The sequence below is a fragment of the Geospiza fortis genome, unplaced genomic scaffold (assembly GCF_000277835.1).
Source record: "Geospiza fortis unplaced genomic scaffold, GeoFor_1.0 scaffold40, whole genome shotgun sequence".
In the NCBI taxonomy this organism is placed as follows: domain Eukaryota; kingdom Metazoa; phylum Chordata; class Aves; order Passeriformes; family Thraupidae; genus Geospiza; species Geospiza fortis.
Genome location: NW_005054297.1, coordinates 12,634,452 through 12,650,020, shown reverse-complemented (window position 1 = coordinate 12,650,020; position 15,569 = coordinate 12,634,452). Strand labels below are relative to the sequence as shown.

The 15,569-nt window shown below is 35.2% G+C and overlaps 1 protein-coding gene across 12 annotated transcripts in view; it reads left to right on the top strand.

The window, feature by feature from the left end:
* The window catches only part of FRYL (FRY like transcription coactivator), a 151,018-nt gene that overhangs the window by 58,314 nt on the left and 77,135 nt on the right, over positions 1-15,569 (top strand). For all 12 annotated transcript variants that reach the window (XM_031065964.1, XM_031065973.1, XM_031065875.1 and 9 more), the window contains exons 3-11: positions 1,901-1,954; positions 5,769-5,908; positions 6,299-6,395; positions 6,947-7,026; positions 7,519-7,599; positions 8,062-8,230; positions 9,084-9,176; positions 12,763-12,861; positions 14,288-14,389. In XM_031065964.1, coding sequence (XP_030921824.1) covers positions 1,901-1,954; positions 5,769-5,908; positions 6,299-6,395; positions 6,947-7,026; positions 7,519-7,599; positions 8,062-8,230; positions 9,084-9,176; positions 12,763-12,861; positions 14,288-14,389 — 915 coding nt within the window. The remainder of the gene's footprint in view (positions 1-1,900; positions 1,955-5,768; positions 5,909-6,298; positions 6,396-6,946; positions 7,027-7,518; positions 7,600-8,061; positions 8,231-9,083; positions 9,177-12,762; positions 12,862-14,287; positions 14,390-15,569) is intronic.

Below are 15,569 nucleotides of genomic sequence, written 5' to 3'. Positions count from 1 at the left end.
GCTTGCTAACTAAATGAAAATTTGGCTTTGCAAATGCTCTCTGGAGCTTTTAGTATATACTTCAAAATATCAATTCTCATAACAATGTTTTGAACAGATTTAACATGTAAAATTACATGAATTTGAAAGAATCAAGAAAGTGAAACCTTTCCCCCTTTGCTTTTAAATAGACAGTGAAAGAACATTAACTATTACATCAGTTGATCAAAAAATAGAGCTTTTTCAGAATAATCAATGCATTTGCCTAGAAACCCTCTTCTTAAAATATTTTTTAATTTGGGCATACTGGAAGTGAACATAAATGGTAGTATTTTCCTAGATAATAAAGTGGATTTCTTTGGATTATGGAAAGTGAAAATGACTTGTGCATTGACATTTTTATAATTTCAAATTATGCTTTCAGAGTAGGCAAGTTCTTTTTGCTTGGGCAGTGTTGAATCCAAGTTTTCAGAGGCTGTAGTAGTTGCCAGATACTGCATTCTTTTTAACACCAAATACAGCTGCACTTAAAGGAGAAAATGCCAGAAACTGTGCTGTATTTTCAAGATTACACTTAAGACAAGAAAAAATAAGTTGCCTGTTCAAACCTTGGATTTGGGACATGCACAATGAATTTTTATCTGTTGAACATACAGGCTGTCTCTTGCAGCCTTGCAAGTGTTAATCACCGAGCAATGTTGACTTTCTCAGTTTTTGTCAACAGCCTGACAGCATGGGTGTTGTCTCATACTAAACTACTGAGCAGTTACTTTGTGCTGAGTTACAACCTGTTGAGAGCAGAGCTGGCTATCAGTATTGCTCACACCTCCCTTTACATGCCAGACAAGGCAACTACCTGACTTACCTAGCTCCATAAAACTTCCTTGTTTGCTTACTGCAATTTAATGTGAGCTATTAACTCTTTAGGTACATTTTTACTTTCCTTGTGAAAGATAACATTTTGCACTCATTTATATTATTAAGTGAAGGATAGTTTGAAATTTTTTAAAATAAGGGAAATGATCAGCAGGTCTTTATATATGTTACTGCTTTGCAGTGTGCTCTTAAAGCTGTTACTGTGGCCCTTGGGTTGCTGTAAATCAGTGACCCTCAGAGCCAGTTCACAGGACTCAGTGTTCTTTTTCTTTTTTTCTTCTTCTTTTTATACCTGGGCAAGGTATAAAACTTATATTTCTTGTAAGTGTATAATTTCGTACTCTACAGTGACTAGTAAGAATTACTATTTACTATTACAGTTTGTAAATGTTTTATTTCCATAATGCTTTAATCTTCACTATATTATTTTGTCAGGAGTATAATTGAATTTTGTTTTTAACAGAGCACTATGTCATATGCTACTGGTAGCAATAAATATTGTAAGAAGTAAAACTCTTGTAATATTGTGGGTTTTTTTGTTCCTTACAGTTATTTCAAGTTAAAGCAAGTGATTATTCACACTCTCCTTTTACTGGAGTAGGTCTTCTAGCTGTGTTTCACTGCAGTTCAGAGGAAGAGCAGATTAGAAATGCATTGAACACTTGTCTCTGCCTTTGTGAAGACATTTTAAAAATCATTATTGTAACTTTGAATAATTGCCATATATGAACATGAATAAACTTACTAATTGAGATAGGAATGGCTTTCCCTCCAAGTTACACTTGGCACCCACCACCAGCTGGTCCCTGTTTGGCCTCTGCCATCTTCTGTTTGTCAGTCTTTCATGTAATTATTGTTTAGCTATTGAATTAATTTTTGGGAGTATACATCACGTCTCCAGAAATATTTCTATCTAAAAAACAATGCAAATATTTATATTAAAAGTTTTTTCTTTGTTCTGTAATATAACTGGAAAGAAGTAATCTATCTTTGATAATGGTCAATGACATTGTGAAATGTATGTTACTTTTTATTTTTTGTACAGGAAAAGCTCTTGTCCAGATCTCTTCAAAGAGGTGAAGATCTTCAGTTTGATCAGGTAGGAGACATGTAATTGAAGGCAACTTTCATTGGATTAAGGTGGGCTTTACTTTTGCAGAATAGTGGTTTCACTGTTGTAATAACTTAAAACATTCACATCTGAATCTGTGTCAGAAGATTTAGACTCTGAATGTTAGTTAGACTTTATTTTCCATTGTAGAATATGATAGTAATAAACTATTAGAATAGGTAATTATTTGAAGGTGGCAGTGAAAACTGGTGGAAGAAAGATGCTGACGTACACTAAGGGACAAAAAGTCTTAGTTTATTTCCACCTCACTTACTGTTTGAGTGTCTGGGGTTCTGTTTTTATAAACAAATAGTGTTAATTTTATTTCAGTTACATGGCTTTTACTGAGCGCTTTCTGATTCTATGGCAGAAGGTATAGGGTATATTCAAAGTGTTACTAAAGTTGTTACTTTGTCCTTTGCTGAGAATATAGATATACTGACTGCTAGGCAATTCCATTTCACTTACTCTCAGTGAACCGTGTGTGGAAAGACTCTCTGCTCAATTTATTCATATTTATTATCTGTATTTCTAATTCTTCAATAGTGTAGGCATGTTTGTGTCCCATAACCACTTCCTTGCAGTGGAGAGGCAGTGTTCAGAGGAAGCCCCATTAACTGCCTGTTCCTGTTCTTGACTGTTCCTGAATAGCATCTACTATATGAAGCTTAGCGTTCTAAGAGAGGTTCTAAAAATAGGCTGAATGAAGAGAAATAAAAAATAAAACATGTAACTTTTAAAATTGGATAATATAGAAAGAAAGTGGTTTTCCTAAAAATACAGGTTGGTTTTTTTTTTAATTTTGATTGTGTATATATATGTGTGTGAGTTCTTATTTTGTTCTTTTATTATTTGTAATCTACTTTGAAGTCAAGATCTGAACTTTAATGCAACTGAATAACTGCTTTACACAGACCTGAATGGCTGGGATTATGAACTTTGTTAGGGAATTTGGCACATTTTTTGGCAAAAGGATTTAAGATTGCATCTCTGTTCATTGCTCACTGTATAAAACCCTTATTAGGAATAATTCTCCAGCAGTGCAGAAGATTACAGATTAAAAAAGTGATTGGTAAAGTGTGGGAATGAGGAGGATCCAGAGGACACAGCCACAGCATCCAGCAGAGAAGCTACAGCTGTTGCTGGGCCAACCTTGTTCACCCAGAGGTCTTTATGGAGCCAGGAATCTGGGTCTAAAAAGTGGCTTTACCTGTACTGATGATGGGGTCTAAGTTTGTAAGTGTTGTACTTTGAATAAAGAGAGCATGCTTGGAACACAAGAGGGCCCTGGGATTAAGGTGGTATCTAATTAAGACTTGTTCTCTCATCTCAATAAATGATAAGAAAAGGGATGGAGGAAGAAGGCATGTAGTGTTGCCTGTCCCTGTAATGAAAAAGTAAAATAGTATTTAAGGGGATTTTAAGTCATTTTTGTTAGAAACATAACCAGACCAAGAGGGCATGCAATTAAAACAAGTTAGAAAAATCAATAGCTTTTAATTTCTAAACAGCAGAAATCTTGTCATTTGATATCTTAATTGGAACAATAATATAAATTCAGCTAAAAGAGGAGAAATTTTGGAAAAGGAAAAGGAAATTTGTATGTTGATACACTCGTGAACTGTTAAAAATTTTAGTACCAGAGCTTTCCCTTTACCATTCCTAGCACATCAGGAAGCTACCAGACAGGAGTTTTTTTATAGAGCATATATTGCATTTCTTAAAATATTTTTGCTTGTACAGCTTGAAACGGAAATAGCTAGTGTTTTTCTTTTTTTTTTGTTTATTGTAGGAAACATCCTTGGCAATTTCCTACTCTTGTCCTAAGACACCAAAATTTTATGATCACACAGAAGCCTGTGTTGGCCTTCTCAGTGACTGAAAGCAGATGTATGTGAGGTTCAGGGTTGTTCATTATTAGGCACAACTTGAGCAACGTTTTCAGGATGAGGATTTTGGCCAAAGCTGGAATTTGTGCTCTAGCATCTTACTATAATTTTGCTTCTCTATTTTTACCTCTCACTGTTGGATATGTTATGTGAAGCAATTAGCAATATGTTACAGCCTTTAAGACTTGAGCAGGATTTGCTGTTTCATTCAGAGGAGTTGAAGGATACGTCATATCTATTGCAGCCCTGTCCTCCTGGGTATTACAGGAGCCCTTTGTCTGGATTGCTGCTTTCAACCTAGGCATAATGTAATGCTAAAATAAAAGAGTATTCTTGTATGAGAAATAGGTCTCTATAAAAGAAATTATTTTTTTATTATAAAATGATTTTGAATTTAGTACCCAGGCAGTATAGTAATTATTTTAAATGAAAAATAGCTGATGTTCTGCTTAGATGCTATGCAGTATTAGCAAAGATGTCATCTTCCTGGTGATTGCAGTGCCTTTTCATTAGAATACAAAGAATGCAAAACTTGGCAGGAAATAAATAATTATTATGTAAAACTTTTTTATTTTTCAAGAGGAAAATACTTTATTATGCCAGTAGTTTCTGGATTTAGCATTTTAGCAGTGACATTTTTGAATGCGTATGATGCATGCTTGTTTCTCTAGAAGCCAATGTATATTGCCTAGCTACTTTTATGAACATTTATGGATAGTATTAGTATTGATAAACTGTGTAAACTTGCAGGAAAACCTGAAGAAAAGGTTTAGTAAAACTTAAAATGCAGCTTGCTTCCTTTTCTTCTACTAATAAACCCATCAGTTCAGAGAACTATTTAATTCTTGTGACTTGAATAACTAATTAACAAAATGAGTAATGTATTCAGAAGATTAGAAGAGGTCCTTCTGAGGTTTTCCTGTGGTTAACTTGTCCCCATCCTTTCGACAAAGCTAAAAACCCAAGATGTTTCAAATCAGGAAAAAGAAATAACTTCATTAATGTTATATCAGAACACGTAATGGCATAATATTATATTGTCACCTGGAATAGTAAATAATAGATAAGTTACAGCATGAGCATGGCTTCTGTTAAAACCTTATTTGAAAGATCCAAGAGGTAGGTAATACATGGCATCAGTGAGCAACATGGTAACTCTCCCATTTCAGCCTGTGTTTAGGGACTGGGCTTGCTCCCTGCTGCCTCCTGGAACCAGGTTTATAATGGCATTTCACTGTCTTCAGTCATTCTTCTCCTTTCCAAAAAGTTTTTAGTTAAAGGAAGCCGAGATCATTTAAGTTTAATAACATCTTAAAGTCTTCCTTCTATAATGGTTCCTATTGCCACATCTGTTGCCAAATCTGTTGCACTACTCATACAGATTTTCTGAAAGAAAGCAGAAGATGGGGGAGTTATAATAAAAGTAAATATAGCCGGAGACCCAGACCAGTCAAATGTATTAAAGGCAATGTAGAATATCTAAAAGGCTCTTATTTTTGTTTATATAATATCCAAAGAACCAAATTTTTTAAAGTTTTAAACTTCAGTTTAGGAGAATTGGCTCTTGTCATGTGTGATGCCAAGGTTTCTATACTTCAGACATACATACGGCAACATTCAGGGACATCCTAAAAGCTCTGCTGTTTTCTCAAAGATTTCGTACATGTTATATTGTCTATAAATTTGTCATTTTGTGATCTCTGTGAGCTTTGGAGCACTTTACTTAAATTTATTATAACAATGGACTCAGTATATTTACAGTAAGTGTCCTAGGTGAAAATGAATATTAACTTGCCACTTTGTGAAGTTATGCGATGTATGTTTTTTAACATTGAAAAACAATTTGAAAGAATTATGAAACTCCAGGATTTTCATAGCTATATCAGGCTGAAGTATTTTTCTTATTCTTTCAGTTGATAAGCTCTATGAGCTCAGTAGCAGAGCACTGTCTCCCCTCCTTACTACGCACCTTGTTTGACTGGTACAGGCGTCAAAATGGAACAGAAGATGAATCTTATGAGTATAGACCTCGGTCAAGCACAAAATCAAAGGGGTAAGAATTTTCCTTGCAGAAGTCTGTTTGATTTTTGTGTGCTTTCTCATAAGAAAATGTGTGCTTTGTACTTCTGTGACAAGTATGTTGTATTTGGATTTGTCCTTACCTAAATTTGTGTAGAAAAACCACAGACTTCTTTAAGATAGTGTATTTAACTTGTGTAGATGATATACATGAAGTGACTTAATGGTTTTGGTGTGGACATACAGAGGCAGGTCCTTTCAGGAGGAGGGGGCAAGGTGTCAGTACTGTGCCAAACCCCCAAGTCTTTCCACCTATCCATTTTATATACATCTGCAACCGTGATTACCTGAAAAACAATGCAGTCATTGTCCCTGCAATATTTGTGTTCAGTCGTGTGTCTCATAGCTGTGTTTCTTGTTTTAGGGATGACCAACAACGTGAAAGAGACTATCTACTTGAAAGGAGGGACTTAGCTGTAGATTTCATTTTTTGTTTAGTTTTAATAGAGGTTCTAAAACAGGTAAGATCTTTTGCTTTGGCATTTTAATTTTAATATTTTGCTTGTAATTTTGGTTTTGATAATCTCCTTTAAATTTTTATTTTAAAGACTAGAACATATCTATGATGTGCCTATGCAAGGCTGTAATTATACTTTCAGTTACATAAAGCCTTTGGCCTCACCTGCCTTTTCTTTACATGCCTGCATTATCTTAGTTCATGTGTCTTGGAAAGCTGCTGATGTACTGCAAAAAGCAGAACTGTAAAAAATAACATTTAATTTATGCTCAGTACCCTTTGTCGGCTTAAATGTTCTTGAAGTACAGATTGAAATTGTTGGATAATGAAGTCAAAATGTCACTTTAGAATTATCCTTATTTGGCTAAGAATGCCAATACAGATTGTGTAAAAGTTATATATTGCAGAATTACCTTGATACATGCCAGCAAAGGATGTGTCCTTGGATGCTGGTGGGAGAGATTTCACCAGAGCATCTCACAGTACTGTTTATTTGCTTCATACATGCATGTATGTATAGGTACTACATACATGTAAGTGATATGTGCCTTTCAGATACCTGTTCATCCAGTGCCAGATCCTTTAGTACATGAAGTTCTAAACTTGGCTTTTAAGCACTTTAAACACAAGGAAGGGTAAGTTTCAATTGTGTACTTTAAAATATTTTGTATTACCAACCTGTGTGATTTCTTTGTGTGATTGCTCTCCTTTGCCTCATATGTAACATGTTGGTGATAATACAAGTGTGAATGAACACAAGTCAATGTCTTTAAATTGAAAACATATCTTGAAAGAACTTGGTTGTGTTCAATGTAACACTGAGTTTATTTTGCTTAGAATGTACAGAATGATTTGCATCCTCAGATGCAGTAAGAAAAGTCTGAGTTTGGATAAATACAGTAAAATTTCTATCCAGAATATGTTTCTTTTGAAATAAGAAATGAAACTACATTACGTTAAATGTCACCCATGCATTTCATGTTTGAATTTAATTCTTTTTATGGTAATAATTTGCCTGCTAGGGGACAAATTTTTTGTTTGTAATTGAAAACTTGCTTGGGGTTTAGAAGAGCAAAGTTGTATTTAATGAGTTTTTTTCCCTTTATTGTTTTTTTTTTTCTCTTTAGGTATTCAGGAACCAACACTGGGAATGTTCATATTATTGCAGACTTATATGCAGAAGTGACAGGGGTTCTTGCTCAATCAAAGTAAGTTCAATCTCTGACTCTTTGTGTTTAGGGACAGACCAGTGTAGACTTAAAGACTATTTGATATAGCAGAATCCATTCATGTCCCCAATAGACAATCCTGTAAGTGTCAAATGTAGTCAGGTGTAGTGTACTGTGTCTGTCTGATGTTCCAGCACAAAAAAATTGAACAAATCAAGAAATAATCTTAAGTACAATTGCTTTGCAGTCAGCTTGTAGGGGCAGGGAAAGGAGGCCCTGTGCCAGTCAGCTGTTGTTTATTTAACTGGTATATTCTCATGTACTGATCATCCTAGGCACAAGTAAATGCCTGGGTTTGAAGTACCAGGGTTCATCTCCCTTGCATTTCTCATACAGCAGCTGCTGATATTGTTACATACTAAACAAATTGCTTCAAAATTATAGACCTCATGCAAAAGTAACTAAGAATGCAAATAATTGCTATCTGTATCCCTTGTTCAGGTTTCAAGCTGTTAGGAAGAAGTTTGTCACTGAATTAAAGGAACTGCGGCAAAAAGAACAGAGTCCTCACGTAGTACAGAGTATCATCAGTTTGATTATGGGAATGAAGTTTTTTCGAGTAAAGATGTATCCTGTGGAGGATTTTGAAGCATCGTTTCAGTTCATGCAGGTAAACAAATGCTACAGAAAATTGAAATGAGTATAATTTGAAATGTTTAAGTCATGAAGCTAGGATGACACTTGCTGTGATCAGTCAGTCCCTCTACCTGTATGCCATCCTGCATCTTTTTCTGTTCAGTTCCTAATTTTTCAGAGGTGTGAATTACTTGTTTCTCTGCAGTTTTGTGAGAACCTGGCATCAGGAGAAGCCTTTTACAATTGCCTTAGTAGTGTGGCAAACCTGTGATATATGAATATAAGACTGAATGAAAATGGGTAGCAATCAAATTTCCTGTCTTTACCAAAGCAGTGTATTAAAGAAAAAGAATTATTTGATATATAATTTTTTAACAGATGAGAAGTCAAGACATACTTTTCTTTAAAAACAATTCACTATGGATTATTTATTGTATATGGAATATTTAATCATCTTTCATTTTCTTTGCATCAAAGTCCTTTGAAAATGAAAATTAGTATATAAAAATAAAATATAATTTTCCAGTAATTTTAATGGAGGTAAACATTAAAGTTTTTTAAGCTTCAAAATAATTTGAGGGAAAATGTACATATTTATATTCTTTTGTATTCTGAGTACTCTTCATATTCTGAGTAAAAGGTAAATAGCCATCTGATATTACAAATGTTCTTCCTTCAATTCATTGAGGTGTAATGCTGGGCAAACAGGTTTTAAAGTTTCTTATATTTTGTGAAGTTGATACTGTTAAGGAATATAAAACTAACTCAAACACATTACATGTTTAAGATTAAAACAGGAAACGAATGTTAGACTGCTAGTGGTTTTTATGATGTAGTTATGTTTGTATTCCTTTTTCTAAATATTCTTCTGATGTTTTCTTACTAAGGAGTGTGCTCAGTACTTCCTGGAAGTAAAAGATAAGGATATAAAACATGCACTTGCTGGTTTGTTTGTGGAAATTCTCATACCTGTGGCTGCTGTAAGTATTTTAATCCCCCCCACCACGCTGTTCCTCCCACTTTCAGTTGGGTTCTCATTATTAAAATTCTTCAATTAATCCTCAAAATATTACATTTTTTTAGATGCAGAAGGACATTGGTACCTAAGGAGGGCTTACAAGAAGGCTGAAGAGGGACTTTTTACAAGGACATGTAGTTATAGAACAAGGGAGAATGGCTATAAACTGAAGGAGGATAGGATTAGATTAGATTTTAGGAAGAAATTCTTTACTGGGAGGGTGGTGAGGCACTGGACAGGTTCCTCAGAGAAGTTGTGGATGCCCCATCCCTGGAAGTGTTCAATGCCAGGTTGGATAGGGCTGTGAGCAACCTGGTCTAGTGAAAGGTGTCCTTGCCCACAGCAGAGCGGGGAGTTAGAGCTAGATTATCTTTAAGGTCCCCTCCAACACATTCTGTGACTGTTACATAGATTACAAGCACCTTCACAGTCTTAAAGGGAAATAGGTTGGTTTGGGTGTTAGCTCATTTGCAAAGCTTTTTCAGAACTTTTAAAAATTGTCTGTTCTCTAGACACCTTTATTACCAGAGCATTGTGTAATTTTATATGTGCTCTAAAAATTTGAACTTTCCTTGGTTTAATATTTGTTTGCCTAAGGGTCTGGTTGACTTTTCTTTATTAGCTGAAATCTTTTGAGTTCTTTCTGTAGTAAGCTGTGTAACATTTTTACAGTCTGATAAGGAGAGTGTGAACTCTTATGCGGGAAGGAAGAATGTAAGTTTTGGCTAATTAAATAAAAATTTGTAGAGGTGAATGTCCACTAGATTTATTCCTTCAAGTGGAAGAGCAGTTAGTCATCTCCTGTGTGTGTTTTAAATCTAAAAGTAGAAATTTCACACAGCAGCCATGAACAAGGAAAAAAACCTCATTATCATCCCAGTGTTGGATGTCCTGTGCCTGTAATGCTGCTTGTGAGAATCTTTCAGTCAAGACAGGTTCTCTTTCCTCCCAGGCTGCTTTGCTTGGTTTTGTGAAGCCTGGTGGTCAAGAGGAAATTATGGCACATGAGTATAATTCAAGTTGACCATTGACTAGCTCAGTTAATTTCTTCACAGTAGATTGATACTTTCTGGGATTCTTGTGTAAAATGCTAGTTGTATTAGCAGATGCCAGGCCTGTGTTTGGCATGCAGTCCCAAAAAGTGGCCAGTTGTGGCTCTGTGTTGCCACATAGATTATAGGGACATATCTTGCTATAAATGGAAAACTGGGACATGTAGATCTTGTTTTGTCGTTTTGTAGAATAGGATCTACGAAGAGTAGCATGCTGGGTGGGCATCCCATCTGAGCAAGATCATAGGAAAAGAAAGACTAGGCAGGAAAAGAAAGGAAAATAACTCTCTGAGTTCTTCATCCTCTTTTAAATGGTTTACCTTGCCCTGGGCAAATGCTTCTTTCCTTTCTGTGGTCTCAGTCTTGGTTTTTTGAGGCAGGGAGTGGTTTTGTTTTTGTGGAGTTTGTTGTTTGGTTTTTTATGGATATTTGTTTGTTTTTGTTGGTTTTGGGGGTGTTGTGCTTTTGTTTTAGTTTTTCTGTTTGGCTACTGTTTGTTTGTTGGTTAGGTTTGGTATTTTTAAAATACAAGGGAAACAATCTTTTTTCATAAGACATAATTAGAAAGAGGTGCTTCTAGTAGTAATTGCTTATGGGAAGAAGTTTTGATCTTACCCAGGCATACTTACACTCTTCTAGAGGAGAATAGAAGAATTTCTTTCCTATTAAACAGTGAACACATTTTGTCATTTTGAATTCCACAGTTGCTTGGCAGTTGGAGTGGGAGTGCCGAGTGAAACTATTTAGCATTTAGGTAAATGCAAATATTAGTTTGCAGAATCATAAACATGGTGAAAACTGCCCTTGAAATAAGGAGGAAGAAGCAGCATTTGGGAGGTGGGACTCTCCTCTGGCAAGGGCAGAGGCAGGAACAGGGCTGTGTAGAGCACTTGTGGTGCTGTGATCCAGCCTGAATCAGCGCTTCAGACACTTGGTGAGGGAGGCTTGATCTGTCCTTCTGACTCACTGGGTCTCTAATCATTTCATACAAATGGAGCTTCTTAAATAGAAACAAGGAGCTCACTCCCAGGCTGAGGTGCAGTTGAGCAGGTTAGTCATTCTCTGGGAAGATGTGAGATGCAAGTTTGAATATTTTTCATGCAGCTGAAGGAATTGAATGTAGATTTTTCTGTATCTTGGATACAGAAAATCTCTCAAGTGAGGAAGCTGTTGGGTTTCAGCATTGAGACTTTACTGTCATTCTCTTGCTTAGTCATTCAGGCATTTTAAGAAACCTGACCTGATTTGGACCCTGCAGGTATGATGAATCACAGCATATTTTATAGCAGGGAAGTTAGGGCTGCTCTGAAAGCCTAAGATTATATCCCAAAGCAACAGTGCTGTGGTGACAGCAACTGACTGATTTCTCATGTGGAGCTAGCAGAGTACTAATCAACCTATAGCCTAGGATAGCAAAAGATAAATAATTGGGTACATAGGAAGTGGTTTAAATCATAACAACTTTCTCAGTTCTTTCTTTGTGGATCTGTCCACATTACAGAGATACATGCTATTTTTGTGCTTCTACATCATGAAGGTTTTAAAGTGTTCTTAGCAAGATCAACATGATTTTTCTTTATGTAGTGTTAGTAGATATAATGTTTATGTAATATTAATAACTGTAAATAATAAAGATAACAAAAATTATCTTATGTTGTAAGGAAATTATATGTACAGAGGACCTCTTCCAAAAAAGCCATTTCAGTCTCCAACACCCCACCCCTCAATTTGATAAATAAAGCAGAAACAGCTTAAAACAGTAGGTTGAGAATAGAGTTTAAATAGATCATCCTGAGGATCCAGAGGGAAGCCTAAGAGGCTTGCAGAGGTTTCAGTAAAGAAGGTGGCAGCTGCCTGGGTTGTGGAAGGAAACCTTTTCCATGTGCAAGAACAGAGTGGGTCAGAAGGCTGTAGGGCTCCATGTGTGTTTCATTAATTCTGAAAGCTGAGCAAAGACAACTTGCATGATTGGTTGACTGGTAATCCTGTGGATTATTTCTTAACTTTCTAGTTTTCAGTATTAAAACAAAGATTATTTCTTAACTTTCCAGCTTTCAGTATTAAAACAAGGAAGAAAGCAGGAGCAGTTAAGAGGGGAGCTGTGAAAGATACTAATTTTTTTAATAGATGTAAATGTGCATATGAAGATCTTCAGTGTAGTTTTTATTTGTTATTTGGTATCAAATGCATTATCTTCTTTGAGTATGGAATAGAGACCACGATCCTAAACCAGTTTATTTTAGTGCGCTGTTCTGTTGGGGTGGAGTTTTTTGTATGTTTGCTTTAACTGTTAATTTTAACCATGTGGTTGTAGGGTATGGCATGATTTTTTTATGCTTCTGTTTGTATTTCAGATAAATACTGAATCTTACTAATCTTACTAATATGAAATTTAACTTTTGGGAGATTTTGAATTCATAGACATCTTAATGTGTATTTAAATTGCCTTCTTTGTAAATTTTTAAGCCCATTAATTTGTGCTTTTTTTTTTAATAGGCTGTTAAAAATGAAGTGAATGTGCCGTGTTTGAAAAATTTTGTGGAGATGCTTTATCAGACTACCTTTGAATTGAGTTCAAGGAAGAAGCACTCGCTGGTATTTTAAAGAAATATTTCAACTTCTCCATTTTGCTCATCTTAGGTTCTTAAGCTAGTGCATTATATGAGGAAAAGCTTATCAAACCATATTAATTTAAATCTTAACATCTCAGTATAATTAAATTCCCACAGTTTGTGTGCATTTGTTCTAATTTGGCTTTGTTTCTTTGCGCAGATATGTGCTCTTATCTCACATGTGAGGTTGTCTTGAAATCAGTGCTTGTTTTTGATTTTTTTAGTGGGTTTTAGCAGAGTTATTTAACTTAATGTCTTTTTAGTAAAAAACTTGCATTCAGGGAGTCTGAATATATTTAATTAGGGTTAATTAAAAGATGCAAATGTCAGACAAGACTTTTTCAGTAAAATAGCAGCCTCTTAATAGCCCTGCTTTGCCTGGTTCTCTCCTCTCATCATACACCTTGTTTAAATTTTATAATTTTTTAAATTATCTCTTATTTTTGCAGTATTTGGTTATTTTTTATGACTGTGGCAGCTGTGTTTCAAGTTGATTCACTTCACTTTGCTGAAAATGTAGAGCTAATTTTTGCATTTCAGTTGGCACATTCAGTAAATGCAAGTGAATTTAAGATGTTTTATTCTCACTTTCATGTTATGAATGAGCTTTTCTTTCTAGTATTCTGCACATACAAAGCATATATCATTGTATTGGTTAAACCCCTTATGTATAAATAACATGAAGTGGTTGATATTAGTATTCAAAATGATTAACATAAAATGGTTGATGTTAGTATTCAAAATGTCATTTTATTAATGAAGTTAGGAACGTTGTATCAGGAGTGCGGTTTACGTACTCATCCTTTAGTTTTGCTTCATAACAAGAAAAGCTGCAGTAAGATTTGGTACTGATCACCATTATGTGTTAAAAGTATGTGGTACTTAAATCTTACCTTACTAAAGCAAAGCTAAATCATACTTTGCATTTGCACAGATTTAAAATAAAATAGATTGTGGTTCATTCCTCACTAAAAGTAGATCTTGAGTAGAAGTAGCATTTTTGACAACTTAAAGTCTGTCTGAGTTTTTACTGAGTTGATATTTTTCCTGAATATTCCTGCCCAGCATGTAGAGCTACATGAATTGAGTCTTGTGGTTGCCGGGAAAGCCTGAGCATTGTATGAGGGATCAGACTTCTCTCAGTCCTTGTTTGAGACCAGGCCTTGCTGGGGGATGAGCTTCACCTTGGTTCCACTGCCCCAGTGTGACCCCCTGAACTTCTGCAGCACTCAGGAGTTACCCAGGGCACTGTGCCTGGCACGAGTGTCCCAGCGCAGGGGAGAGGGGCCATGCAGTGCCAAAACTGTGAGGGTGAGAGGCAGCAGCCAACTGTGTCTCATTCTCAATGTACAACACTTAGGAGGTCTGCAAAGAGCAATTTGATCAATTCTTTTTCCCCCTACTCATAGGCTTTGTATCCATTGATCACCTGCCTGTTGTGTGTCAGTCAGAAACAGTTTTTTTTAAATAACTGGCACGTTTTCCTGCAGAACTGTTTGTCACATCTGAAGGTAAGAATCCTTTCTAATTAAGGAACTGTTGCAAATCACTAGTATTTATTACAATATATTTTCAGCATTCTTGTGCCAAATAAACAATTAATAATATTTGGCTGTTTAAAAGGACACTGAAATATTTTTCTAAAAAGAAATTAAATGTTTTGAGTCTCTGCATTAAACCTAGTAGTAAGTTTTTGTGATGCTTATATCGTGTTGGAAATAAGTGTGTTCCCCTTGGGGATTATAATTTTTATTGAGTAAAATCTGCAGAAGTATCTGCTAATAAGGGCTATTAATGCCAGAGAAAATACAAACCATTTCTTTATGTGCAGATTATATGTGAGAAAGTGACTTATCTGCTCTAAGTAGAATGTATAGGAAGTGCAAACTTTCTATCTCTTGTTCACTTATTGAAGGAATAGAAAATGAAGTGTGAGACCAGAAAAGATGTTATATCTACAGCCTGTGATACAAATTTTAAAAAACCAATTACAGTGTCCCTTTAACTTGTGCCTTCTGTTGGTATCATTGTAACCATCAATTGGTCGATGAAGACATCAAGATACATACAAATCAGTCACTTTATTGTAGTTAATGTACATGTTCTTTCCTTGATTATGATTAACATAATTTATGATTTTGCCTAATGTATTGATTTTGTTAATGTTAATAAATTCTTTGATCCTCCTTCACAACACTGATTCTGGTTAGCTATGAGTGACAGTTACAAAGCTTATTTGTAGAATACATAAACCAGCATGAAGTCAAAAGGCAAATGGTTTAGCTGCTTTGATTGTTTTGGGTCATTTTGTTCTTACATCTTTCACACCTTTCTGTTGCTTGTTGGGTTCTGTATATTTTTCATCTAACATTATTGCAGTTCTTTTGCAATATTTGCCTTGATTTTTGTTTTGTGGTTTATTTTGCTTATGGAGGCTGCTTGTGCTTTTTGTTTTTAAAGCTTTTAAAAAAACTCCTTATAATCTAGGAGTTGCCTTTTTCTGGCATAATGTCCATCGCTGGTAATGGATGTATTAAAACTATAAATGCCAGTGAGTTTAACTGGTATTTGCTGAGCATGCATTTTATATTTTACTTAGATTTGTTAACCACTAACAGCTTAACACATTTACTGTAAGGCTCTATTCAGCAGAAATTCCACTTACGAATTTCTGCAATTCAGAATTTGCAG